General features: G+C 36.5%; 1 protein-coding gene across 2 annotated transcripts in view; it reads right to left on the bottom strand.

The window, feature by feature from the left end:
- Positions 1–27,660, bottom strand: part of P5CS (Delta[1]-pyrroline-5-carboxylate synthase) — a 958,896-nt gene that overhangs the window by 709,367 nt on the left and 221,869 nt on the right. For both annotated transcript variants that reach the window (XM_067791361.1, XM_067791360.1), the window contains exons 6-7: positions 12,440–12,628; positions 7,699–7,891 (exon numbers count right to left, since the gene is read on the bottom strand). In XM_067791361.1, coding sequence (XP_067647462.1) covers positions 7,699–7,891; positions 12,440–12,628 — 382 coding nt within the window. The remainder of the gene's footprint in view (positions 1–7,698; positions 7,892–12,439; positions 12,629–27,660) is intronic.

Here is a 27,660-nt window from a genome sequence, read left to right as displayed (position 1 = left end):
GACATACACCTCAATGGCGCTGCGAGTCTTATACATAGATAAAACCTCAATACGGTAAAGTGGCGTCTAGCGACCTCCTCCTGACTTTTGGGGAGGGTTGTTTGATGTGGTGCTGATACAGCAGCCATGGCTCTCATCTGGACTCAGCACTCGCAGATTCAGCGTTTCTTACTCAAAGACGGAAAGCGGGGTTAGAGCTGCAGTCATGGTAAGGAAGGAGCTATACCCGTGTATGATAGCAACTTCAGCACCGACGACTTAGCGGTGGTCTCTTGCCCTGGCAACCTGCTATATGACCCATAACGTGGAAGCCCGACGTATCACAGCGTATGGGGAGGAGCCAATTTTATCAATACAGGTGAGTCCCTTCTTTGTTATATACTACAGAGCAGTCTACAGATGGTTAACAAGGGTAGCATGCCTACATATGTTGGGCCAACTTCAAGCAATGTGCTTGATATAACATTGAGTCAAAGCATGATATATCGCATGAATAGAGGATCCTTGACAGGCCAACCTTCTCATACCATTCATATATCAGCTTAAGCATCCCCATAAACAGTAGAGAAGGGGAAAGCCTTTCGAACCCCTAGGGCAACGGACTGGTACAAATTTCAGAAATGTGCATGTTGTTCTTGTAGAAGTGCTTCGCCCCATCCATTAGGTGCGACCAATCACAAATTGTCATCAATGTCCTCTAACGGGAGTCCAAGGAAACCTGCTGTTTCAAGAGGGGCAGACCATAATGAGAGGGGTGTTAGAGGCGTTGGTTCCACATTACAATTGAAGAGATAGTTGGTGTTATGTGGGGACACATTGAAAGCAGGACATTCATTTTGTATGTCGGGGTTGATTCTGAATAGGTAAGAGTTTAACCTGCTACAGTACCCAGATCGAAGTTGAGATAGAGTGTGCGCGTTTCCCTAGGGAGAGTGCGTTCCTCCTCTGCTAGTTTTGGGTATTGTTTTTAAGTACTGGATTCAACGAGCAACTCCTGGCGTAAATTTCCGACGCCTGCTTGTGGAGTTCACTGAGGACCTGCTTGTGTTTTTTTGCTTCATACGGCTGAGTTCTTAGGTGCCGTATTTGCTCATAATGCTTACGGAGATGACTTCTTAAGCCCCTGGGCGGTATAGCCTCATCAATCAGATGTCTGTTGGGATCCCAGGTTTCTGGGTATTCAACAGAAACTGTTTGTTTAGCATTTCATTCCTCCCCCTAATAGGGTGTACTTTCGCCTCATTGTGTAGGTGGTGTTCTGGAGACATAAGAAGACAGCCCGTTGCGATTCTGAGAGCAGTATTTTCGCAGGCCTGTATTTTCTTCCAGTGAGTAACCTTTAGGCTTTGCGACCATATCGAGGACGCGTAGCCTGCTATGGTAATGAGCGTTTCTTTATCTTTACGGCTCAGGATTTTCGGTACAGTTGCGGTTGCATGCTCAACAAAATTAAGATCCTGATTGAACGTCACACCCAAGATTTTAGGGTGTAAGACAGTTGGTCGTGCTGCCATCGACGTGGATGTTGAATATGGTCGATATTTGACGCGTCAAGGTCGCCGATGATTTAGTCGTTGACAATGTTAGGTTTCGCGAGGCGAAGAAACTGAAGAGATCAGAGTGATATCCGTTTATTTTGTTACAAAGCTCATCGAACTGTGGGCCTGTGCCTGTGGCCATTATTGTGCAGTCATCGGCGTAGGAAACGATAGTAACTCCTTCTGGTGGCGAAGGTAGAATGTAGAAGTTAAATAAAAGTGATATGTAGAAGTTAAATAAAAGTGGGGATAGGACACCACCCTCTGGCACCTCTTGGTTAGTTCTTCTTGGTTTGGTTGTTATGCTCCTAAATTACACCGATGCTTGCCGGCCAGACAGATAATTTGCGGTCCACCGTTTGAGACTTGGGGAAGGGTAGATCCTTCCAGATCTTGCAGTAACGTGCCGTGGTTGACCGTATCAAAAGCTTTTGACAGGTCTAACGCCACGAGTACTGTCCTATGATGGGGGTTTTGATTTAATCCGCAATTTATCTGTGTGTTAAGGGCGTTTAGCGCGGTGGTAGTGCTATGTAAAGCTATGGAAAGCTATGGAAGCAGAACCGTTCAAGTGTCTTGGCTACTGACGATAGGAGAGATATCGGACTATTAAAATCTCCAATGTTCGATGGTTTTCCAGGCTTTAATAGCGGAACCACCCTGGCCGTTTTCCATTTTTCGGGGATGACGAAGGTAGACAGGGACATGTTCGGGACAAGTACTAGATAATAAAATCCCTCTTTTCCTAGGTTTTTTAACATCGGCATGATTTTCCGTCTGGGCCTACTGCTTTAGATGGTTTAGCATGATCGATGGCATCTTCAACCTCTTTGGCGGTGATGGTAATTGGAACGCGCTGTATTTATACTTGTGTGCGCGTCTGTTGGCCCGCCGTCTGACTTTGTCAACCGTAGAATGCAATGATTGGATAGGTACTTTACGGTCGGCCAAATCTTACCCACACCGGAAAAGAGGTTACAATTCTTTAAGTACTCCGCCTATTTAGCCCACTTGTGTTCATCCACAAGCAAAGCGATTGTCAGTATAAGATTTGTAATCATCCCACTTTCCTTTCTAAAAATCGAGAAGACGGCAGATCGCTGGAGCGAAAGGAGTATGGGCAGGTGGTCAGATGCCAATGTTATCATCGGCTGACATTTGACGCAATTTACTAGTCCTATGCTCACTGTGGATAGATCTGGCGAACTGTGACAGCTTCCTACTTTACGAGTGGGGGCGTCCCCGTTTATTGTGCAGAACGTCGTTTCCTCTATTTGGTCCGCAAACATCTCACCCCTGCTGTCCGCCTGTAGGATAGAATGCCATAGATCGTGGTGGGCATTGAAATCGCCTAATATAATGCGATTATCACCAGTTAGTAGTGCGCTGATGTCAGTGCAGTATCCACTGGGGCAACAGGTGACAGGAGGAATGTAGCAGTTGATGAGTTCTAAGTTCACATCACCTGACCGGACAGATATCCCTTGACGTTCCAGAACACTGTCCCTGCTGCCGATGTCGGGATAGATTATATTGCACAGAGTGACGGGTGATAAAAGCGAGACCGCCTCCATTTCTACTCTCGCGATCTTTTCTGTATTGTTATACCCAGAGCAAGTCTGCAGAGCAGATCTTGCTGTGAGTTTTGTCTCTTGGATCGCAGCAATGCACAGACGACGGGACGCCCATGAACAGCAAGGAGCCACAAAAGCTTTATAAATGTTACGAGAATTTAGGGTTTTGGGGTCTAGCCCAGATGATCCTGTCCGATACAACCATCCTTTGCACGTGATACACAACACTCACAACAGCATGATTATTTTCCGGCAAACGCAATAAAACCATTTCAGGTACATGTCCCGGATTGGGTTCGATACCTTCCCGGAGCAAGAGAATATGGCGCAGTCCCGCTTCAAGGATCTTCTGGGAGGATAACAATTTGTGGGGGGAGGGGGGGGGGGGGGGGGAGAACGCAACAAATTAAATGGGGTTACACTAAAATGACCCCTTGGTCGGGAAAAATCCCGAGTCGCTCCGGTACATAGAATCGGATGCATTGGGAAGCGAAGAAATGTGTACCGGTACTGGAAGACTGGTGACCTATACTTTACTATGGGGTCCATGTTTGGTGGAGAGCCACTCAAAAAAATATATATGTATACCAAAAAACATGCGGTATTATGCAGATTATTAATGATTAGCATAACCCGAGCGCTAATAACTACACCGACAGCAGCATTGCGCGCCATTCTGCACATCCCGCTTATGGATATAATGTCCAAAAACATCGCGTTAGCAACTGCAATAAAGCTTACGGCCTTTTTCACAAAGATATTTTGTTGTTGCGTATAGAAACTTTTGACAGTTTTATATCGTTTCTAGACAGGGTATTACTTTAGATTTCGATAGAAAGAATAGAAGCCGTAAAAAAATGTTCACAAATGTGTTTTGTTGTTGCATGTACAAAATATTTGACAGTAAAATGGAAAACTTCTACGTTACAATAGGGGAGTTCAGGATAGTCTAGCGTCATTGTATTTGCAAACCGTAGTAGTACTTTTACACAAAACGTCAACAAATTATACGGATATGCATTTGCTACGTCATGATAAATAGGTAATATCAAAACCATAGTTTTTTCAAGATTGAATAGCAAATTAACAACTGTCAATACAAAACAAAATGTAAAAAGAAAAATTCAAAACTGAAAAAAGTTGTTCACAATCCGAGCATATATTTGCTTTTACCAATGTTTCCAATATCAAATGCACAAAACCCGGAACTGCCTTAATATTTTTGTGGTTGTAGAAGTATAAGTGTGACAAGAAAAAATAAAAACAAGTAAGGAAGGCTAAGTTCGAGTGTAACCGAACATTATATACTCAGCTGAGAGCTTTGGACACAAAATAAGAGAAAATCTCCATTTAACAAATTGAACCTAGGGTAACCCTGGAATGTGTTTTTATGACATGGGTTTTAAATGGAAGGTATTAAAGAGTATTTTAAAAGGGAGTGGGCCACAGTTCTATAGGTGGACGCCATTTCGGGATATCGCCATAAAAGTGGACCAGGGATGACTCTAGAATGTGTTTGTACGATATGGGTATCAAATGAAAGGTGTTAATGGGTATTTTAAAAGGGAGTGGGCCTTAATTCTATAGGTGGACGCCTTTTCGGGATATCGCCATAAAGGTGGACCAGGGGTGACTCCAGAATGTGCTTGTACGATATGGGTATCAAATGAAAGGTGTTAATGAGTATTTTAAAAGAGAGTGGGCCTTAGTTCTATAGGTGGACGCCTTTTCGAGATAACGCCATAAAGGTGGACCAGGGGTGACTATCGAATGTGTTTGTACGATTGTGATTTGATACCCATATTAAAGGTATTAATGTGGGTTTTAAAATGGAGTGGCCCTTAGTTTTATATGTGAAGGTGATTTCGAGATATCGCTCAAAATGTGGACCAGGGTGACCCAGAACATAATCTGTCGGGTACCGCTAATTTATTTATATATGTAATACCACGAACAGTATTCCTGCCAAGATTCCAAGGGCTTTGGCTTTCGCCCTGCAGAACTATTTCATTTTCTTCTACTTTTTCTAAAGTTATATTTTGCGTCAACAAACCAATCAAATTACCAAGTTCCATCTCTTTTTTCATTTTTGGTATAGAATTATGGCAATTTTTTCATTTGTCGTAATTTTCGATATCGGAAAAGTGGGCGTGGTCATAATCGGATTTCGACCATTTTTTATACTAAGACAAAGTGAGTTCGGATAAGTAGCCGAGCGGAAGGACAGACGGGCGACTGTGTATAAAAACTGGGCGTGGCTTCAACCGGTTTCGCCCATTTTCACAGAAAACAGTTATCGTCATAGAATCTATGCCCCTACCGAATTTCACAAGGATTGGTAAATTGTTGTTGGACTTATGGCATTAAAAGTATTCTAGACGAATTAAATGAAAAAGGGCGGAGCCACGTCCATTTTGAAATTTTCTTTTATTTTTGTACTTTGTTGCACCATATCATTACTGGAGTTGACATAATTTACTTATATACTGTAAAGATATTAAATTTTTTGTTAAAATTTTACTTAAAATTTTTTTTTTTTAAGTGGGCGTGTTCACCATCCGATTTTGCTATTTTTTATTTAGCACACATATAGTAATAGGAGTAACGTTTCTGCCGAATTTCATCATGATATCTTCAACGAATGCCAAATTACAGGTTGCAAAACTTTTAAATTACCTTCTTTTAAAAGTGGGCGGTGCTACGCCCACTGTACAAAATTTTACTAATTTTCTATTTTGCGTTATAAGGTCAACGCACCTACCAAGTTTCATCCCCTTGTCTATCTTTGGCAATGAATTATCGCATTATTTTTTCGGTTTTTCAAAATTTTCGATATCGAAAAAGTGGGCGTGGTTTTAGTCCGATATCGTTCATTTTAAATAGCGATCTGAGATGAGCACCCAGGAACCCACATCCCAATTTCATCAATTTACTCAAGTTATCGTGTTTACGGACGGACGGATATGGCCAAATGAATTTCTTTTTTCGCCCAGATCATTTTGATATATAGAAGTCTATATCTATCTAGATTAGTTTATGCCGTTACGGATTACCGTTATGTGAACAAGTTTAATATACTCTGTGAGCTCTGCTCAGCTGAGTATAAAAATTTGCTATTTCCTTATCGAAAACCGAAACAAAAACATTTTTACAGCAATATATAGTCACTCTGATGTTTGTACCTTGAAATATAGTAATATTATACACATATACTAGAAGACCTGGCAGACGTTGTCCTGCCCTAAATTTGACCTATCTGCACACATTTTAATAAGCTTTTTCCGTCTGACTCTTCCCTCCCCCCTCTTCACTTTTTCCTAGTCGTTTTATTCGCTCCTCCCTCCGTATTTTTCGCTTCATCTATCTCCATCTTCGTCTCATTCTATCTCTTTCTCAATTTCCTTCTCTCTTTTCTCTTCTCTCAATTCCTTCTCATTCTTCTGCATCCCTTATTGCCTGTCCCAGAGGGTAGTATGTATTTTATTCCAGTCCCAGTCCCACTCCGAGTCTCAGTCCCAGTCCTAGTCCTAATCTCAGTACCAGTCCGTCTCTGGATAATATATTACTCTCATTTGATATCCATATTGTATAAGCCCCCTCAGAAACCTCCCCCCCCCCCCCCTCTCGGCGGGCCTGGTGACGTGCTGTACTTGATATCATTCGCTATAATATATTTTATTGATAAGCAGGTTGTTTAATTAAACACCAGGCAATGAAGTATATCCGCACCACCTGAAAATATGAGTGACACTGCGTATACGTAACATTTTATTATTACGTATAAACAAAAAAATTGCAATATAATAATATTGCGACAATAAACGGAGATTATAACCTACCCTATATTTCAAGTCAGATCAAACTACATACGGGGTGCAAAACAAATTCAAAATCGGTTCAGTAGTTAAGAAGTCCATCTCGGCCGAAAAGGTTGTGACAAGTGTTTTTTATATATTAAGATGGTAGCAATGTTGGTTTTATTGGAAATTGTTTTTGCAATTTGACTTTGGATTAAGTTTCGTCAGTATTTCAAGCTAAAATAAAGTAGTGTCACGTAGGTATAAGTTAAACTTGAGGCTTTATCTTTGAAAATATGTATATTCATTTTCTTTACAGAATTTCGTTCGAAATGCGTACTGCATGTATCAATTGGAACGTGCAAGGATTTCTTGGGTATTTCTCCAAGACTCGAAGAAATACTTGAACTCTTAAATGTATGGTTGCAGTACGTATCTAGGAAGAAATTCTGTAAAGTAAATGAATAATACAATTTTAATATACATACATATCTTCAAAAGAAAACTTTTCAAGTTGGGCTTACAGGATAAACAATTTCTTGATACCGCGCCTTGAGCTGAATAAATCTGTGGCAATTTATTAAAACAAGCTTACTTGAGCTAAAACAATGGTAATACATTGAGCTATGAATACCTTACAGGCTATCAGCATCCCATCACTAAATAAATAAATAATATTGGAGGGCCTTTAACGGATTTCTGTTAATAATTTAAATATGATATTTATTTTAACTTGAGTAAGGTTCTTTAAACAGATTGCCACAGAGATAAAAATAAGTTTTTCCATACCATTTTCGGCTAACACATCAACAGGTGTAGAAAAGCTTTCTGTTGACTCAGTAAAGAATGTTCCCACTTTACGCCCGGCGATTATTGTCTTAATAGCCTTCTCTTGCATGCCGTTGCAAATAACAACACTAACACCACGATCTAGCGCCCATGTAGCTGCTTTCACTTTTGAATCCATACCGCCAGTGCCAACCTGCAAAAATATATTGCATACATGGTTTGAAAATTTTGCCTAAATTTAAAACCATTTATAGGTTTAAGCAGATGCCCAACCCTTTGACTTAAATTTGAAGCCTTCCAATATAACATAAAATTGTTAAAATTTTTTAAATGCCTTCGTTATTATTTAAAGCTATTTCTTTTCTGAAAATAAGTTTGCCCTGGTATCCTGCAAACATCGACTACCGAAACTACCTATACAACCATAAAAACTACCAATAAAATCACAAAAAAAAGCCACTAACACCAATCAGCAGAAAGTAAATAAGCACTTGGTGAAAAGTAGTAGTCCAGTTACTAAATCCGGTTTGCATTTAACTGCTACTTTGAAGTAAAGTTATAGTAGTTTTCTTCTCTTAAAGGTTTTCAGAATTAAAAATTTAATAGCGGAGTTCAGGATTTTGTGCAAATCGTCCAGCATCATTGTATTTGCAAACTGGTGTAGTATTTTTACACAAAATGCCAACAAATAATACGGCTATGAATTTGCTACGTCATAGACTGAAAAATTATAAGACCTCTTTCTGATTTAGATGGATTTGTTACTAATACCTATATCACACTACGTCATTTTCTCTGTATTTTCCTTGTATTTTCTCTTATATTTTTTGTTGCCCTCCCTCCTGATACGATTTCAGTAACGGCGTAAATGTGTAAACTATATTTCAAAAAACTAACGAAATACAAGAAAAATACAACCTAGGTCATTAAAAACAAACGAGCCAGTTTGTATTTCGATAGGTTTTTTTGACATTCATCAGTTTTTTTTATTCCTTCTGACAAATGAAAATTTTGTTTTTAGTTTGAAAAGTTTGTGCATAAAACACAACTAAAATCAAATTTCCTGTGAAAAAAGTGAACCATCAGAAACCGTAATAATTTTCCCGTGTTATCTGCATTGTTTTTGTTGTTAAAAATGTTAATGTTAAAATAAAATTTAAAGCATTAACAAAAACATGTCAAACTAATTATTTTTGGGGGGAATAGTCTTGTCTCATGGTAGAAATTATTTTTGTATTTTGAATTTCCCAAAAAGTTTCGTTAGTTTTTCTAGCTTGGAAGCCAAAACAAAATAAAGTAGTGTCATATAGGTATAACTAATACCTATGTACAGGTATTGTTTTGATATAAAATCCGACAATTTTCAAAAAAAAAACTACTTATATACTTGATATTTCCTGTCGAAAATAAATAAATTCACATGTACATAAAGTAATTTGATCCCGACACCAATTCTAATTAACTGAAAAATTACTGGTAAGTTATATAATAAATTATACTAAATACCAGTAATATGTTTGCAGAGTACTGCGTTATGAAGTTGTATTCTTTGAACTAGGTAAGCTGGTGCTCTAAACAATGACTGAGTTTGTTGCTAATGGTGTGGTATTGCTTATCAAGTGGGAAATATAAAGGAAATAAACAACCCGACTTGCGACAGTTATGAGCTAAATCAACAGGGCACCATTATTTCCAAAAACTAAACGTCTTTAAATTTGTTTCCAATTATTAAATCGATTATGATTTCTAATTGACTTTTGCAGGAATTAATTTGTTACCAGCATAGCCTATTCTCACAACTAAAACCAGACTTATAACGTTTTGACGAGCGCTCCAACTTTGACTAACAAATGAGATATGTGTTAAAATTTACTCAACTTTTTGCTTCATTTTACGTTGCACATAAAAAACTCATCAATTTCAATTAACAGCAAAAAAAGTAACAAACCTTAAATGTAGTATGAAATTTTTGTTAAAGTGTAGAAGATCCAAATTGGTTCCTAATTTTATAAGAAATTCGACTAGAAGTTATAAATTATTTGCATATGACGGTGACAGACACACAGATATAGATAAGATATTAGACAGACACACACACAACTACCACTTGAAAATTCTAAGCGTACTTATAAAACAGAAACAAAACACATTCAAACGGTAACAAGAAAAAATGAAATATACAACAAAAAAGCTAAAGAAGAAGCTGAACGAACATGATTTCGTGAATTTGTGAAAAGAGAAGAAAATGCCGCCAACCAACTTGCCAAAACATTGAGGAAGAAACAGGAATCAAAGCACGAGAAACTACGAAGCAAACAAAATAACATACTGGTCGACAAATAAAAGAGCAAACAGTGGTTTGTAAACAAAACAAACGTTGAATTCCCCCAGATATAAAAACTCTGCTAACAAAAGGTCCAAAGTTTGCACTGCCGATAGAAAATGAGAGATTTCCATTTTTCCAATATATCGCGGATGGTGAGGATTTCATACAAACTATTAAAACAAAGGAAGAACAAAAGAAGCGCGAACTAAATTCTCACAGCTAATAAAACATCACACAACAACAAATAAACCAAGTGCAATAGATCGTGCAATATCGGATGCAGTGAAGCGGACAAAGAAATTTCTGAGCAAAAATAGTAATATTCGCATTTTAACATCGGACAAGGGAAACCAAACAGTAGCCATGTATATGTGTGATTATGAAAATAAAATGAAAGATATATTAAATGACTTGACAATGTATAGAATACAACGACCAGACCCCACATCGAGGCTCCAAAGCAAAAACAATAGATTAGTTGATAAGCTTTTCAAATTGGGCCTGATTTCAAAGGCCGAAAGAAATAAGTTAACCACGACCACGGCACTATCCCCACGAATTTATGGACTTCCGAAAACACACAAGGAAGGAACACCACTTCGGCCGATTTGCTCTGGGATTGGATCACCAGCACACGGCCTATGTAAATACATTGCTGACATATTAAAAAACGTCATGACTAACTCCATATATAACAATACAAATTGGCTAGAGTTTAAAGAAAAGATAAATAACTCATATATTTATGACGATGAAAAACTTATATCTTTTGACGTAGTTTCCCTATTCCCCAGTATACCAACACAGCTAGCACTTGACATTATAATAAGAAAATGGACGATAATAGAAAACATACGAAAATGCCAAAGAAACTATTTATGGAAGTATTAAAATTCTGTATAGAAGAAAACAGATATTTTAAGTTTAAAGAGACAATATACACACAACTAAAAGGATTACCGATGGGACAAATTTTACTAGAACAAATTTGACTAGAACGCCAAGATGCAAGATACAAAATTGACTAGAACACCAGGATGCATTACCAAATATGTGGACGACTTATTCGCTTTTATAAATGAAAATGACGTAAAAAGTACACTTTACGCATTAAATTCATTTGACAAAAATATAAAATTCACAACAGAACTCGAAGACGACGGAAAATTACCTTATCTCAACACAATTATTATTCGATGAGGAAACCAATTAAAGCTCAAGTGGTATAAGAAACCAACATCTACTGGACGTATCATCAATTTTTATTCAAAACATCCAAAAGAGATGATAATGAATACAGCAATGGGCTGTATACGACGTATGTTACAAATATCAGACGACACTTACCACACGGAAATAAAAGAAGAAATTAAATTAATATTACAAAGTAATGGCTTTCCTGACAATGTTATCAAAACCTTAATCAAAAGAAGTTTATCACAGACGAGTCAACGTGAATCCGAAAAAAAAAACAGAAATATTCAAATCGCTAGCATATGTACCAAAATTATCAGAGCGTCTAGCAAAATCAGACTGCTATAATAGAGAAAAAGTAAAGATAGCTCATAAACCAATAAACACATTGAAAAATATTTTTAACAAAATGAAATCCGAAATTCGTAAAACAGAATAAGGTAATAAATATTGTCTATAAAATCCATAGTAATGGAAAGAAAATAGCATCATGCAATAACATATATGTTGGAACAACGAAAGCAAAATTTAAATCTCGACTAGCGTAACATAAATCCGACTTTAAATATTGCCATCAAACTATTAACCAAACAACAGCATTAATGACACACTGTGCAACGAAGAACCATTTTCCAGACTTTGAGAAAACGACGATACTCTAACAAGAAACAAATTATAACAAAAGATTTACACTGGAAATGCTGCATATAATTAATACGCGTACCAGCATAAGAATGAACTACAAGACGGACGTCAATAACACTGGTCAACAACATTTTTGTACATGGGTCGTGCGTATATTTTTTTTATTGCTTTTGCACCCAGAAATAAGAATATGAACATAAAAAAGTTTTTGATTTGGTTTTGTTCGAAAAAAAGGGAGAAAAACGAAAAACATACAAAACTCCGCGTTGAGCAGTGAAGACGCGTAAAATAATGTATGTAAACAATGTTTTTATGAATGTTTGTTTTGATGTCAATTGTTATTTTATTTTGTTTATGCTTCTTTATATTGTTATAGTCAATCCTGAAAACGGTTACAGTAGGTAACCGAAATATATTGAAAAACTCAACAATTTTTGAATTTTTATTTACAAAATTTTATTTACAAAATTGAACCTCAAGCCGGCAAGAAAATTATTTATAAAAACTCATCTCTTAATGTGAAGCAATTGGAAAATTTTAAAATAAAAAGAATACATATATATGTAAATAACTCACCTTTGATTTTTTCCCAAATTCAATAGAAATTCGATCATTTGTTGTATAAGTATGCATTAGCTTAGCTCCGTCTTCCCATGGTGGCTTGTTATAAATTCCATCTACATCCGACATTAAAATCAACAGGTCAGCTTGAACTTCTGCCGACAGCATAGCTGCTAAACTGTCATTATCTTGTATGGCTATTCCCTGTATTTAAAACAAGTAAGGAAGGCTAAGTTCGGGTGTAACCGAACATTACATACTCAGCTGAGAGCTTTGGAGACAAAATAAGGGAAAATCACCATTTAGCAAAATGAACCTAGGGTAAACCTGGAATGTGTTTGTAAAACATGTGTATCAAATGAAAGGTGTTAATGATTATTTAAAACGTAGTGGGCCTTAGTTCTATAGGTGGACGCCTTTTCGAGATATCGCAATAAGGGTGGACCAGGGGTGACCTTAGAATGTGTTTATATGATATGGGTATCAAATTAAAAGTATTAATGAGGGTTCTAAAAGGGAGTAGCCCTTAGTGGTATATGTGAAGGCGTTTTCGAGATAATGTGGACCAGGGTGACCCAGAACATCTTCTGTCGGGTACCGCTAATTTATTTATATATGTCATACCACGAACAGTATTCCTGCCAAGATTCCAAGGGGTTTTTGATTTCGCATGCAGAACTTTTTCATTTTCTTCTACTTAATATGGTAGGTGTCACACCCATTTGACAAAGTTTTTTCTAAAGTTATATTTTGCGTCAATAAACCAATCCAATTACCATGTTTCATCTCTTTTTTCATAATTGGTACAGAATTATGGCATTTTTTTCATTTTTCGTAATTTTCGATATCGGAAAAGTGGGCGTGGGCATAGTCGGATTTCGGCCATATTTTATACCAAGATAAAGTGACTTCAGATAAGTACGTGAACTAAGTTTAGTTAAGATATGTCGTTTTTTGCGCAAGTTATCGTGTTAACGGCCGAGCGGAAGGACAGACCGTCGACTGTGTATAAAAACTGAGCGTGGCTTTAACCGTTTTCCCCCATTTTCACAGAAAACAGTTATCGTCATAGAATCTATGTCCCTACTAAATTTCACAAGGATTGGTAAATTTTTGTTCGACTTATGGCATTAAAAGTATTCTAGACGAATTAAATGAAAAAGGGCGGAGTTACGCCCATTTTGAAAATTTTCTTTTATCTTTGTATTTTGTTGCACCATATCATTACTGGAGTCGAATGTTCACATAATTTACTTTTATACTGTAACGGTATTAAATTTTTTTTTAAAATTTGACTTTAAAAAAAATTTTGGGCGTGTTCGTCATCCGATTTCGCTAATTTTTATTTAGCGCACATATAGTCATAGGAGTAACGTGCCTACCAAATTTCGTTATGATATCTTCATCGACTGCCAAATTACAGCTTGCAAAACTTTTAAATTACCTTCTTTTAAAAGTGGGCGATGCCACGCCCATTGTCCAAAATTTTTCTAATTTTCTATTTTACGTCATAAGGTCAACGCACCTACCAAGTTTCATCGCTTTATCCGTCTTTGGTAATGAATTATCGCACTTTTTCTGTTTTTCGAAATTTTCGATATCGAAAAAGTGGGCTTGGTTGTAGTCCGATTTCGTTCATTTTAAATAGCGATCTGAGGTGAGTGCCCAGGTACCTACATACCAAATTTCATCAAGATACCGCAAAAGTTACTCAAGTTATCGTGTTTACAAACGGACGGACGGACGGACGGGCATGGCTAAATGAATTCCTTTTTTCGCCCAGATCATTTTGATATATAAAAGTCTATATCTATCTCGATTAGTTTATGCCGTTACTGATTACCGTTATGCGAACAAAGTTAATATACTCTGTGAGCTCTGCTCAGCTGAGTATAAAAATGTTAAATGTAGTAGATATTCATATGGTATATGGTTGCCAGGCGTGTTGATTTAGGCAGTACTGAACTTACGTACGCAGTTTTACTTTTCTTTTGATTCCCCATTCAGTATGATAATGTCTTGATTTTTCAGAATTTTACATTGATTTTTACATCTCGACCTTTTAAACGGAAAACCTTTAAGTTATTTTACAAGATTAAGTGCATGTGTTAATTCTCATAGTCACAGACTCGCCCTATTTGGTTTCAAATTGTTCAAATAATATTTTTCATTGATCTTTTATTTTAACTGATTCAACACATTTTTTTCTAAAACCTATGTAATACTCCTTATGGGAAGTAAAACCTGCAAATTTATTATTTCTGGAAGTTTCAAAAATACATATGTTTCATAGCAAAACGCAATAATTTCATACAATTTTAACATTTTTTTCAAGTTTAAATTGTTTATGTTTATATGAATGAGGACGAGTTGTATAAAACTAGTATACTTCTTATGGACGATTAAAATGGTACCTTAGAAATATTAAAAGAGTATACGAGTACTCCACAAATGAGCTTCAAACGTACAAAAAGTTTGTTTCACTTTCCACTGCGATATTTTTAATAATATCTTACGAGCTAAGTGCTATGTAAGGCTTTTCTATTGCATAATGTAAGAGTATCTTTTTTAAACACAGGCTGGAAAAAAAAACTCTTTGAATGGAAATATGCTTCCAAGCAGAAGAGATGTGTTAAGCTATTTATTTTATTTTATTCGTGATGAACATAAAACGGCAAAGGAAAGCATTCCTATTTTGTCCAATAGATTGATTGAGGTCTATACGAAATTCGGAATTCCGACCAAAAGAAAAGATGGAATAGAGAAAATGATTAAAACGCGTTTAAATCAATAAAACAAAATTATTAAATTGAAATGTGGTAAGGAAAAACACATTTTACTGACTCTCTGGACGTGTTATTTGACATATCTCATGCAAATGCCATTAAAACAAAAGTTTGAAAAAATGCGGCTTGCTTATTTTAAATCATTTTCTTGACTATAATAGTGCATGTAAATTAAACAAAATTTACGATGTGTAAAACTACTTTAAATAAACTATTAAATGATGTATAGTTTATGCAATTCTCTATATTTTAAATATTTATTTTTGCCTTTTTAACAACCAAAAAAATTTTAATTTCACTTTAAGGACTCAATATGTCCTGAAAGGATAACGGTAGGTATAAATATCATATGGAGAATATGTTTCCAGTTTCATTTTGTATAAAAATGATTGTTACATTATTTCTTCGAAAATCATTGTTTAAAGAGATATTGATCTCTAAAGCCAGGCATAATTTTAAGGTAAATTTTTGAACTTTAGGTCAAATGCTCGTGGCTATTTCCCACTACAGGTGGTCAGATTTTTATGCAGATCTTATTCTCTATTGTCAGGCTATCAGAAAATGAGCGGGGAGCAAAAAAAATCAGCACTTTTGCATTTGTGGTCACTCTAATGTCGGGGTTGATTCTGGATAGGTAAGAGTTTAACCTGTTACAGTATCCAGATCGAAGTCGAGCTACAGTGACTCGCGTTTTCCTAGGGAGTGTGCGTTCCTCTTCTGCAAGTTTAGGGTATTGTTCTTTGAGTACAGAATTCAACGGGCAATTCCTGGCATAGAGGCCCGACGCCTGTTTGTGGAGTTCACCTGCTTATGTTTTTTGGCTTCAAACGGCTGTGTTCTCTGGTGCCGTATTGCCTCATAATGCTTACGGAGATTACCCCTTAAGCCCCTGGACTGTGTTGGCTCATCAATCAGATGTCTGTTGGGATGCCCAGGTTTCTGGGTATTTAACAGGAACTTTTTGGTTAGCAGTTCATTTCTCTCCCTAATAGGGAGTATTCTCATCCTGATCAAACGTCACACCCAAGATTTTGGTGTTTAAGACAGTCGGTAGCGTAGTGCCATTGCGTGTATGTTCAATGGTCGACATCTGGGACGTCCATGTTGTAAATAAGGTCGCCGATGATTTAGTCGGTGATAATGTCAGGTTTCGCGAGGCGAAAAAACTGGAGAGTTCAGGGAGGTAGCCGTTTATTTTGTAACAAACCATATCGATCTGTGGGCCTGGGTCTGTAGCCATTATTGTGCAGTAATCGGCGTAAGAAACGATAGTAACTTCTTCTGGTGGCGAAGGTAGCTTTGATATGTAGAAGTTAGATGAAAGTGGGAAGAGGACACCACCCTCTGGCACCCCTAGTTTAATTCTTCTTGATTTTGGTGTTGCGTTTCTAAATTGCGCCGGTGCCTGCCGGCAACCCAAATAATTTGCGGTCCACCTTTAAGACATGGGGAAGGGTAGACGCTTCCAGTTCTTGCAGTAACGTGCCATGGCTGACCGTATCAAAAGCTTTTGATAGGTCTAGCGCAACGAGTACTTTTCTATGGTGTGGGTTTTGATTTAAACCGCAATTTATCTGGCTGCTAATGGCATTTAGCGCGGTGGTTGTGCTATGAAATTTTCTAGAGCCATGCTGATGACAGACTAGTTGCAAATTTGCTTTGAAATAGCCGACCAAAATGGCTTCATGCGTCTTGGCTACTAGGGATAAGAGAGATATCATGCGATATGACTCTCCTATGTCAGCTGATTTCCCAGGGTTTGGTAGCGGGACCACCTTGGCCATTTTCCATTTTTCGGGGATGACAAAGTTGGACAGAGACAGGTTGAAGACATGTGCTAAATATTTGAAACCCTCTTTCCCTAGGCTTTTAAGCATCGGCATGGCTATGCCGTCTGGGCCCACTGCTTTAGATGGTTTACAGAGACCGACTAACTCTCTTTCAGTGCAGTTGTGCTAAACAAATGTGATCCGTAGTTGAACAAATTTTCGCGAGCATAAGTGCGACAAACATATTGAATGCGAACTCCCAGAGCCCGAACTATAGACTATTTTCGCAAGAAAATAAATCTAATAGTAAAGTTAATATTTTTATTAATGATGGTTGATATTCTCCAGTGGAATATCAAAGGCTATCAAAATAATTACCTAGAATTGGAAACCCTTTAAAAATATCGCAAACCACAAATAGTTTGCCTACAAGAAACCCATACCACACTCATCATACTGCCCAAACAGTACATAACGTATATCCATAACTTCCATAACATCGGCCACGCCAAACAAGGCTGTGGCATATTAATTCACAGAAACCTCAAACACAGAAGAGTCAACATTACTTCCAACATATCAGCAGTTGCAGTAGAATTCAACTGTCAATACCCTATCACCATAATTTCTGTATATCTCCCACCAAATCAAACTTTCTCACCAAGCGCTAATCAGGTACAATAATTGACAATAATTGAAGATTTTATCCTAGCCTCGAATTTATGTGTGCTTAACAACAACAGTCCTACACATTTCTCTACTCATAAATCTTTTACACATGTTGACCTAACCATTTGTTCACCACAACTACTTCCCATTGCATCCTGATATACCCTAGAAGATCTTCATAACAGCGACCACTTTCCTATAGTTTGCTCTCTGGCAATTTCCACCCAGAATCCTCCCAACCCTACCAGACCTTCTAGATATAATACCACGGGTCAGCTTGAGCGCCGACAATACGGTGATAGTAGTATAGCGTCATCAATCACAGTACGAACAGACTACCTGATTCTCTATCTACGCTTCGAGCAAGATCTTAAGGCCATAATAGGAGAGGTGGATGGTTGGCGCAAGGGTGCGCAAATGGCGGACGAGGCGATGCATGTGTACACAGATGGTTCCAAAGTAGTGGAAGGAGTAGGGCCTGCGGTATAATGTGCTGATCCAGAAATAAGCATATCCTTCAAGCTGCCAGATTACTGTAGCATTTTCCAAGCGGAAATATTAGCCGTAACCAAAGCAGTAGCAACACTGGAAGAGAATACCTTAACTGCAACCGTGTTAATTTTTATATTGACAGTCAAGCAGCAGCTAAGGCAATAATCTCGCAAGTTAGAGTGTAAGGAGTCTCTGGAGTGAATCGGGACAGGCAGAAACATACATCTATATTGGGTCCCAGGGCATACGGAAATGAAAAAGCAGATCAACTGGCTAAAAAGGGCGCATCCCTTGAAGCCTGCTCCGTAGACGTCCCAATTATACTGGGCGAGATTAAGAGAAGGCGAGAGGTGCACATGCTCGACCAAGCGGGGAAAGCGTGGGTTTCAAGTGCGGGCTGTAAAGTGTCGAAGATTATGTGTAGGTCTTGCAACCTTAGAAGAACAAAGTTGCATCTATCATTAAAAAGAGAGGACTCTATGCTCATGACGGGTATTCTTACTGAATACTGCCTTCTGGTGTCACATGCCTTTAAATTAGGCTTGATAGCAGATGTAAGGGTGCGGGTTGGAGGAGGAAACGATAGAGTACGTTTTATGCTCGTTCCCGGCACTTGCCGTGCCAAGACCCCAGTTGTTAGGAGTGATACAGCTGTCAGATCTAAAAGCAGCAAACGGCTTAAGTTCTAGAAAGCCTATAGTATTTGCCAAGAGGACGGAGTTATTTTATGACACAGGTCCTAGTTTTTGATAGGGTTTTTCAGTTTGGTCGTTGAAACAGACTTCAGGTGGCACTACGGACTCATTTAGTCAATGTCAGATCCTCATGGACCGGCTAGTTCAACCTAACTCAAACCAGCTACGAGAGCCAACTTGGGCAAATTTGTAAAAGTGCTAAATGACAAGCTCCTGCCCGACTTCGAAAACAATAACCCAATTAAAGAACCCGCAATAATTCAAAGGGCTATAAGAGAGGCAGCCCACTTATCAATACCACGGACTAACCCGCGAAAAGCGTCAAGAAATCTCCCATGGTGGTGAAATGTTCAAATAAAAGATTAGGAGACTTTGAATGTCAGATAGTGATTGTTTTTATTAAAATAAATTCTTTCCCTTTTATACATAATTTCTTAACCTATACATTCATAATTATTCTAATACTTACGAACTAAAATTATGTAGATTTGTATTAGTGGTGTGTATGTATGTAGATTTGTATTAATAGTATGCATATATGTAGATTTGCAGAAACGGTATGCATACATGTAGATTTGTATTAATAGTATGCATATATGTGGATTTGTATAAACGGTATGCATACATGTAGATTTGTATGCAAAGTCAGAAGATTGCTATTCATCTAAAATGTATGTATGTGAATATTTGGTTAATTCACATTATTGGTTGTATGTAAATATTTTGGTGGCAAACTAACCTTGACGATCGGCAAGTGTATTGGCCGGGGTGAGTGACTAAGCAAAATTTGTAATGTGTGAACTGACAAGGGTTTCATATTCATCATTCCATTGATGTTGGCTTACCGTTGTGTTAGGTCAATGTAATTTATGTCGCATAATATTGTAATATGATTATGCTATTACAAAAATATATTGGCATAGAAGTTCATGATGCGTAATGCCGCAAATGTGTTGCATAGGTGGGCATGACGCATAATGCTACACCATCCGCCTTAGAAAAAGAGGCTTATATAATTGTGAACAATTGTATAAGGCTCTTTGTTGGAGTTTTAAATGATTTTGGTATTTTACTGTAACTTGATATGAAAGTGAAAGAGTTTGTGGACTTTGTTTTTAATATGCTGACCTTGATACTTTTGTTATTTTTGAGTAATGTTTTGTATTAATATTCGTTTTGCACACCTGACCCTTAAGTGCGTCGACTCACTTAAAAATCCGCTGGTGTTTACAAATTTATTTTTTTTTTCTTTTGAAGGACGAGTAAAGTGGAATGCTTTTGTTGAAACTGTTTTTTTTTTTTTTTTGTTATATTGTGCGAGTTATTAGCGTGTTTTTTATATTGGTTAAACCTATTCTTAACTGCCTACTCTTATGCATTACTATTGTCTTAATTTTATTGTTCCTATCATTATTTTCTAGATTATACAAAACTATTTTCCTATCGAAATTTTTCTATGTATATAAGTTAAGGTAAACATTTTTATTGTTTATCTTACGAGAGGCCTTTTCCTTATTTATTTAAGTAATTCTACTGAAGGATAGAGTAAAAGTGTTTTCTTGTTAATATTTCCTATTCCACCTGTGGCTAAATTAAAAATATTTTTTTTCTATTATGTAGTGCTTATGACCTCTTGAATTGTGTGGTTTTTTTAAAGGGGACCCAGGTGCCTAAATATTTTTATATTTATTTCTAATAACTAAAGATGATTGATTTTTGTATTAACAACGACTTTCATTGTTTGGACACATAAAGTAAGAAGTCTGTCACTCATTGTGCGAAAAAAAAAATTGTGGGGTTGTGATTGATGGAAGAGCATAGTAGTTTAATTAACGAGTAAACGGTAGGTACAGTGGATGCAAAATTTTTTCATATCTATAAGTGTTCTTTTAATGTTTTCTTCGTATTTTCCAGCAATATATTTTTGGTCTTTTTCGTCACGCGATTTCTGCGGCGGCCATCAAGACAGAATCGTTATGACTTTTATGAAGAATTATTTTTATTTTTATATCGGGATTGTTACATGCACAACCTCTTTGGTTAGTGCAATTTGATCCTTCAGAACTTGGGTACCAATTTTTATTATTTTAAATTTGCCTACTCCAGTAAATATTCCATTATTTTTCACCAATTTGTCCCTCAGGACAACTGTGTTTTCCTTATAAATTTCAAGTCCTGGATTGGCGGTATTTGTACAACGTATGTACAGCCTGATAAGTAATCGTCCTAAATCAATTTTATCATCTACAATCAGGTTGCTTGTATTTCTTACGCTACCATTTTAGGAGCCCGACATGTCTTATTGCTGCAAATTTATATAGCGCTTTATATATGTATCGGTTCTCTTGTGACTTTTCTTCATTATTTTTTTCTTTTTTGTTGTTATGGGCTGGTTATAAAATTGTTCTTGTTCTTAGTTTTTGCCTATTTCCACTATCCTAGAATTTTCTATTGCTTCATGACTATTTTTGTCAGGAGCATTCAGAGGGGCTATGCAATTTTTTGATTTGCTGTCGCTTGTAACATTTTTAGATTTATTATTTGAGATTTACTTGAATTGGTTATTGCTCTTCCTCAGCTTTGGGTTTGGTTAGGTAATGGGTTGCAAAAATTCGTTTTTCTTAGATACGATCTGTGGCGGGTTTTACCTGCCTATATTTGTGCTTCATATAATTTTTGAGCATCATAGCTATCAATAGCATGAATACACAACCTAAAACTGCTAACCAAACATCTGGAATGTTCGGAATATTTTCTGTATCTACCTTAGTTGGTGGCTCATACTTGGTTATCTTGTTCTCTGTTGTTTCAGAGCTTTATTTCCCTAGTTCGTATCCGGCTATCACTATCATGATGCCTTGCGCAATCTTCGTCCACCAAGCCATGCTGAAAATGTTCTATAATTATCTTTCTGAGAAATGAACTAAATTAAACTTTTAATAAAATTTTTGATTTTATTATTTATCCTATGCATTCCATTTTACTTGTTTATTTAGTTAACATTATTAAAGTATAAGAAAAAATTTTATTATTAACGGAAAAATTTTTTTGACTTAAAAAAAATTTTAGCATTTTTATTTTTTTTTTGACTTACAAAATATTTTAAAAATTAATTTTTATGCCGTTTTGCTGATTTATTTTCCTTTATTTAATTAACATTATAGAAGCTTTTGTATAATATTAGTTTTTAAATTTTTTTGATTTTGTTATAAAAAAGAAATTTTTAATTTAATATTTTTCACCCTTCTATTTTTCTTAAAATTGAAATTTTTTTTTTTTGGATTTTCTTTAAAACGAATCGTTTTGCATATTATTTTCAATTCTTACTTAGAGAAAAATAATCCTAAGCAAAAATTTTCGTTTTTGCTCATAGTTTAGCGTCCATAAAGGCCGTCCAATTTGTTTCTAGATTTTATACCTACTTATATATTTATTGCTGCCAGTTAGAATGTTGCTGACTACCAATCTTCATATTTTACGCTGCCAGTCTTAGTTCTGATCTATTGTTATTGTAGATATTCCACTTGATTTATGCCCGCTCGCCAGTCATGCTGCCAGTTGTTTCCTGTTTTGCTGCTAAATTTCTCAGATTTATTCCACCCTTTTATGCGTTCTAAAAGATGTAAATATCGCCTGTCAAAATTGCTCGTATGTTGATTGTTTGAAATTAGTGCATTCTATTAGGTGGTTAAACATAATTCCTGTGGTTTGTGTTTGCAATTGCGTTTGCGTATATTCGTATGCGTTAAATTGATTTTTGTTGGTTGCTTGGAAATAATTCCTTGGTTTGTGTTTGCATTTGGGTATTAATATGCGTTATTTATCCTTTGCTCCGTCCAAAGTATTTGTTTTGCCAATTTGGCAGGATTTCTTTAATGTCCTGCTTTTTCAAACTGGCAGGATCTTTACCGATAAAATCTTTTTAGCGTTGCTTGATCAGCAAATTTTTAATTAAAAGATTGAACTGGCAGGATCTTTTCCAGTCAGATCGTTTTTAGCAGTTGTGCTGTTTTGATCTGAACTGGCAGGATCGCCATGAAATGATCAAATAAAAGATTAGAAGTCTTTGAATGTCAGATAGTGATTGTTTTTGTTAAAAGAAATTCTTTCCCTTTTATACATAATTTCTTAACCTATACATTCATATTTACTCTAATACTTACGAACTAAGATATGTAGATTTGTATTAGTGGTGTGTATATATGTAGATTTGTATTAATAGTATGCATATATGTAGATTTGTATAAACGGTATGATACATGTAGATTTGTATTAATAGTATGCATATATGTAGATTTGTATAAACGGTATGCATACATGTAGATTTGTATGCAAAGTCAGCAGATTGCTATTCATGTAAAATGTTTGTATGTGAATATTTGGTTAATTCACATTATTGGTTGTATGTAAATATTTTGTTGGCAAACTAACATTGACGATCGGCGATCGGTAAGTGTATTGACCGGGGTGAGTGACTAAGCAATATTTGTAATATGTAAACTGACAAGGGTTTCATATTCGGCATTCCATTGATGTTGGCTTACCGCTGTGTTAGGTCAATGTAATTTATGTCGCATAATATTGTAATATGATTATGCTATTACAAAAATGTATTGGCATAGAAGTTCATGATGCGTAATGCCGCAAATGTATTGCATAGGTGGGCATGACGCATAATGCTACAGAGGTCTCGGGAAGTGAACAAGCTACGAAATGAAAAAATGGAAGCCTGGAGAGAATTTCAAAGTTGTCCAACTCTCGACTATCTCATAACTTACAAAAAGTGCAATGCTCGTTTTAACAGAGAAAAGAGACAAGCAAAAACCAAAAGTTTTGATTCCTGTAAAGAAATCAACCCTAACTCCTTTACCCAAAAAATATGGAAAGGAATACAAACTCTCACGGGAAGATATAATTCCCATAATATACCCTCATTAACTATAAATAACACTATCATCACAAATCCACTATCAATTTCATCAGAGTTTGCACATAAAATATCAAGATCTTCTGAAACTTCCAACTTTCCGCCACAGTTCATAGCCTCCGCGCACATAATTCCACACATGCCTGCAGCGGACACTTGACCAGCTTGCTCTCTACCTTGAAAACGCCATTAATTTCTCGGAAATCGACTCGGTTTTAAAAACATGCAAAGCAAAGTCACCTGGGTTTGACAAAATAAATTATGTAATGCTCAAGCATACACCTAATTCTATTAAACAAAGACTACTTCAACTATACAAATCAATGTACATACATATAACACCGGACTAATCCCCCAAGCTTCACGACGACTATAGTTGTCCCTTTATAGAAATCACTTATAGAAAGTTACCTCCCCCTTTCCTATCATGTATGAGCAAAATAATGTAGAAAATTATATCAAAAAGGTTAATGTGTTTTTTAACGACCAAGAAACATTTATCACCATTTCAGGCTGGATTTAAAGCCGGCGCCAGCACGCTAAATCTTTACTTTTCTTAGACCATCATATCTCCAAACAATTATCCTCAAAAAATCACTCATCTGTACTGGCAATTGATTTTGCCAACGGTTTTGACAAGATCGGAGACCACATAGTCCTCAGGAAACTTCTAGAGTGACGAGTGGGACCCAAAATATTTAAATACATTAAACCTTTCATACAAGGCGGCCGCCGTGGTGTGATGGTAGCGTGCTCCGCCTACCAGAGCGAAGATCCTGGGTTAACGCCCCGGGCAAAGCAACATCAAATTTTAGGAACAAGGTTTTTCAATTAGAGGAAAATTTTTCTAGGCGGGTTTGCCCCTCGGCAGTGTTTGCCAAGCACTCCGAGTGTATTTCTGCCATGAAAAGGTCACAGTGACAACTCATTTGCTTGCAGATGCCGTTCGGAGTCGGCATAAAACAAGAAGGTCCCGTCCCGCCAATTTGTAGGAAAAATTAAAAAAAGGAGTACGACGCAAATTGGAAGATCTCTTCGGAGGTTATCGCGCCTTACATTTATTTATTTTTTAAATCATTTCTAAGTAACCGGAAATTTCGCTGCAAGGCAAACAATCACCTTTCACCCATTTACGCTCAACACAATGGAATCCCCAAAGATCTCCACTCTCTGTAACCCTTTTCTTAATAGCCTTTGAAGAAGTTGGCAAAATCATGAGCCTCCAACATTACATGAAGTATTGTTTGTAGGCCGATGACTTATTCTTGATATCCAACTATTACTTGTCATCAAGGAAAAGCTTTGTGCAACCAAACACATTACTTAAAATAACAAAATCATAATCCAATCTGAAATAGATTACGGTTTACAAATATACGGTAAATATACGAAGTCTAGATTTAATAAAACCAAAGCACCGTTCCACGCTGCAATACGGAGAAGTGTACGCGCATTTAGGACATCACCTATTGTTGGAGACATGAGCTCAGGGCCGTAGAGAGAAAATCCGGGCGCGGGACTAAACAATTTACAGGCCCCCTATAAAAACCACTAATACTTTTGATTAACTTGAATTAATGACGTCTCATTCATGAATCATTATTGATGGATTACATAAAAAAAAATTTTTGCCACATCAATTAAATGATTTTTGGACTAAGAGCTGACAATAAAATTAACACAGAATATTTACTATTTATAATATTTTATTGTAACGTAAAAATAAAATTCTCTTTTAACAGCCACATATTGTTTCAAATAATCTTTTATAGTTATTTGGTAACATTTTAATACATTTCTGATAAATATAGTGCTGAATTTTAATTATTCAATATAGAAAGTTCGGATGTCAAAGAGTGGCTTTACTTGCTTTTTTTGCTGCAAGATTATTATAATAATATCAAAATTTAACTGTCTTGCCAAAACGGATTCAACACAAAGCGTGGCAAGTTCTCAAACTCGCTCTTGAGATGAACACGATCTACTTTTTGTTTCTTGAAAGGACGCTGAAGGAACGTTCTGCACCAGATACAGTGACAGGTATAGTGCAAAATACACGTAAAGCAACACAAATGTTGGGGAAAATTGTATACAGACTTTGAACATATGTAGATGGTATTTAGGAATTCCAATGGTGACAGCCCTTTATCAAAATTTGCATCGTAAATGTGTTTCAAGTGAATTATTTCGTAATCTAAGCTTTGGGAAATGTCTCACTTGTATTTTTCGACAAATTTTGCTGCGCTCGCCCGAACTTTCATCCATGTCTTCGCATTGCCACAAAAAGGAAAAAGTCTCGCTCAAATTTATCATAGCTGCTCATCTTTCAGTAATGCCAGTGATTACCGAATCAACGATCACCAGGAATGTTTTGTTTTTAAAATCAGACTGTGAATCATCCGTAATCATCTCATTTAAATTATCTTCAGAACGTCTTTTGGGTTTTCTTTTTCGAATGTCCGGAAATTTTGGCGAGATGTTCAATTGAATAGCAACTGTTTTGCTTTCGTTTAAAATTGTTTCCCATTGGTTCCTGATCAACTTCAAATGAGCAAATAAGGCATTTAGATGTCGGACCTCAATATCTATGGTGGCGTCTCTGGCTAGGAGGAGCACGTTTCTTTTATTAATGGTAAGCAGTATTTTGAACCAAATTGAGGACAGGAAGATACATTCGAACTTGTTGATGTACTTGATCGTTGTGGAGAGCTGCTGAAAATAGTAAAACATTTTTGTACAACTCCGAAGAAAGTAATTGCAGCCGTACAATATTCTGCAGCATCAACACCACATAAATTGAGACTGTGGGCTGTGGGTTACACAAGGCTCAGCATTCGAGTTTTTGTCGAGAATGTCAAGTAGTGCTCCGTTGTAATCTCCTTTCATATTGGCACCATTATCGTACCCTTGTGCACGACAATCTTTTAATGGGATTTCATGTTAACGTAGAGTATCGCAAATTAGATCAGCGATTTTCTCACCAGTTTTTTGATTACAATTCTCTGAAGCCAAAACCCGTTCTTGAATTGTAAAATTTGGTGCTTTCGAATTGAAATGGAGTTTGCGAAAAATGAACGTAGTCAACGATAATAGCAAAATACTTGGCTTTCTTGCCTTGATCTAATATAGTTTCCCTCACGTGCTTTACACAAAATTCTATAAACTCGTTCTGAATGTCTGGAGAAAGATAGTGAACTTGTAAACGTTTGTGCTGCTGTTGTGACATCCTAACTTTCTCCAAATGATCTCTAAGTATCGGATCATAATGGCTTCTGAGCTCTTAGATGCCCAAAAAATGTCCATTGTTTCGTCCACCAAGATATATACTTTCGCCTTTGAAAGTTAGGCCTCTTTCACCCAAAAATAAAATAGTGTCCAAAATTCAATATAAAATTTCTTTCCACTTTTGAGTTTCAATTATTAGCTGTTCATTGATAACTGTATCAATTGTAGCCTCCTTTTGAATTAGATTTTGTAAAGATCGCCATTGAATAAAACATTTAATGTGATTTTGAATATTTTCGTGTGATGGCAGTTTATCGTATAGCTTCTTCTATACCTGGAATTTCGAATATCAGCAGAACAAATTTTAGGTCGATTTAAAGCATTTGTGCTTAATAGACGACATGGTAGGCAATCCACACTAACCAGTCACGCTCCACTTTCTCTCCATATGGCAAGATTCTGTTTAAAAACAAGGTAGGAAATCCCTCGTCATGACAATCAGGCCCAGACAAAAAATCATTATCAATGTTCGTTGCTTTTGAAATTCGGCTTAAAATTTGCACATGGAACAACTAAATAATCTCCTGAATTAAAAAAAATGTCTTAGTACCTCTAAATCTCGGGCCCCCTGAGAAACACATTTTTGTTTGATGTTTTTATTGTCTCCTCAGGC

Source organism: Eurosta solidaginis, chromosome 5, assembly GCF_040869045.1.
Source record: "Eurosta solidaginis isolate ZX-2024a chromosome 5, ASM4086904v1, whole genome shotgun sequence".
In the NCBI taxonomy this organism is placed as follows: Eukaryota; Metazoa; Arthropoda; class Insecta; order Diptera; family Tephritidae; genus Eurosta; species Eurosta solidaginis.
The sequence above is the reverse complement of the archived record's forward strand: the minus strand, read 5'-3'. Positions and strand labels throughout refer to the sequence as shown.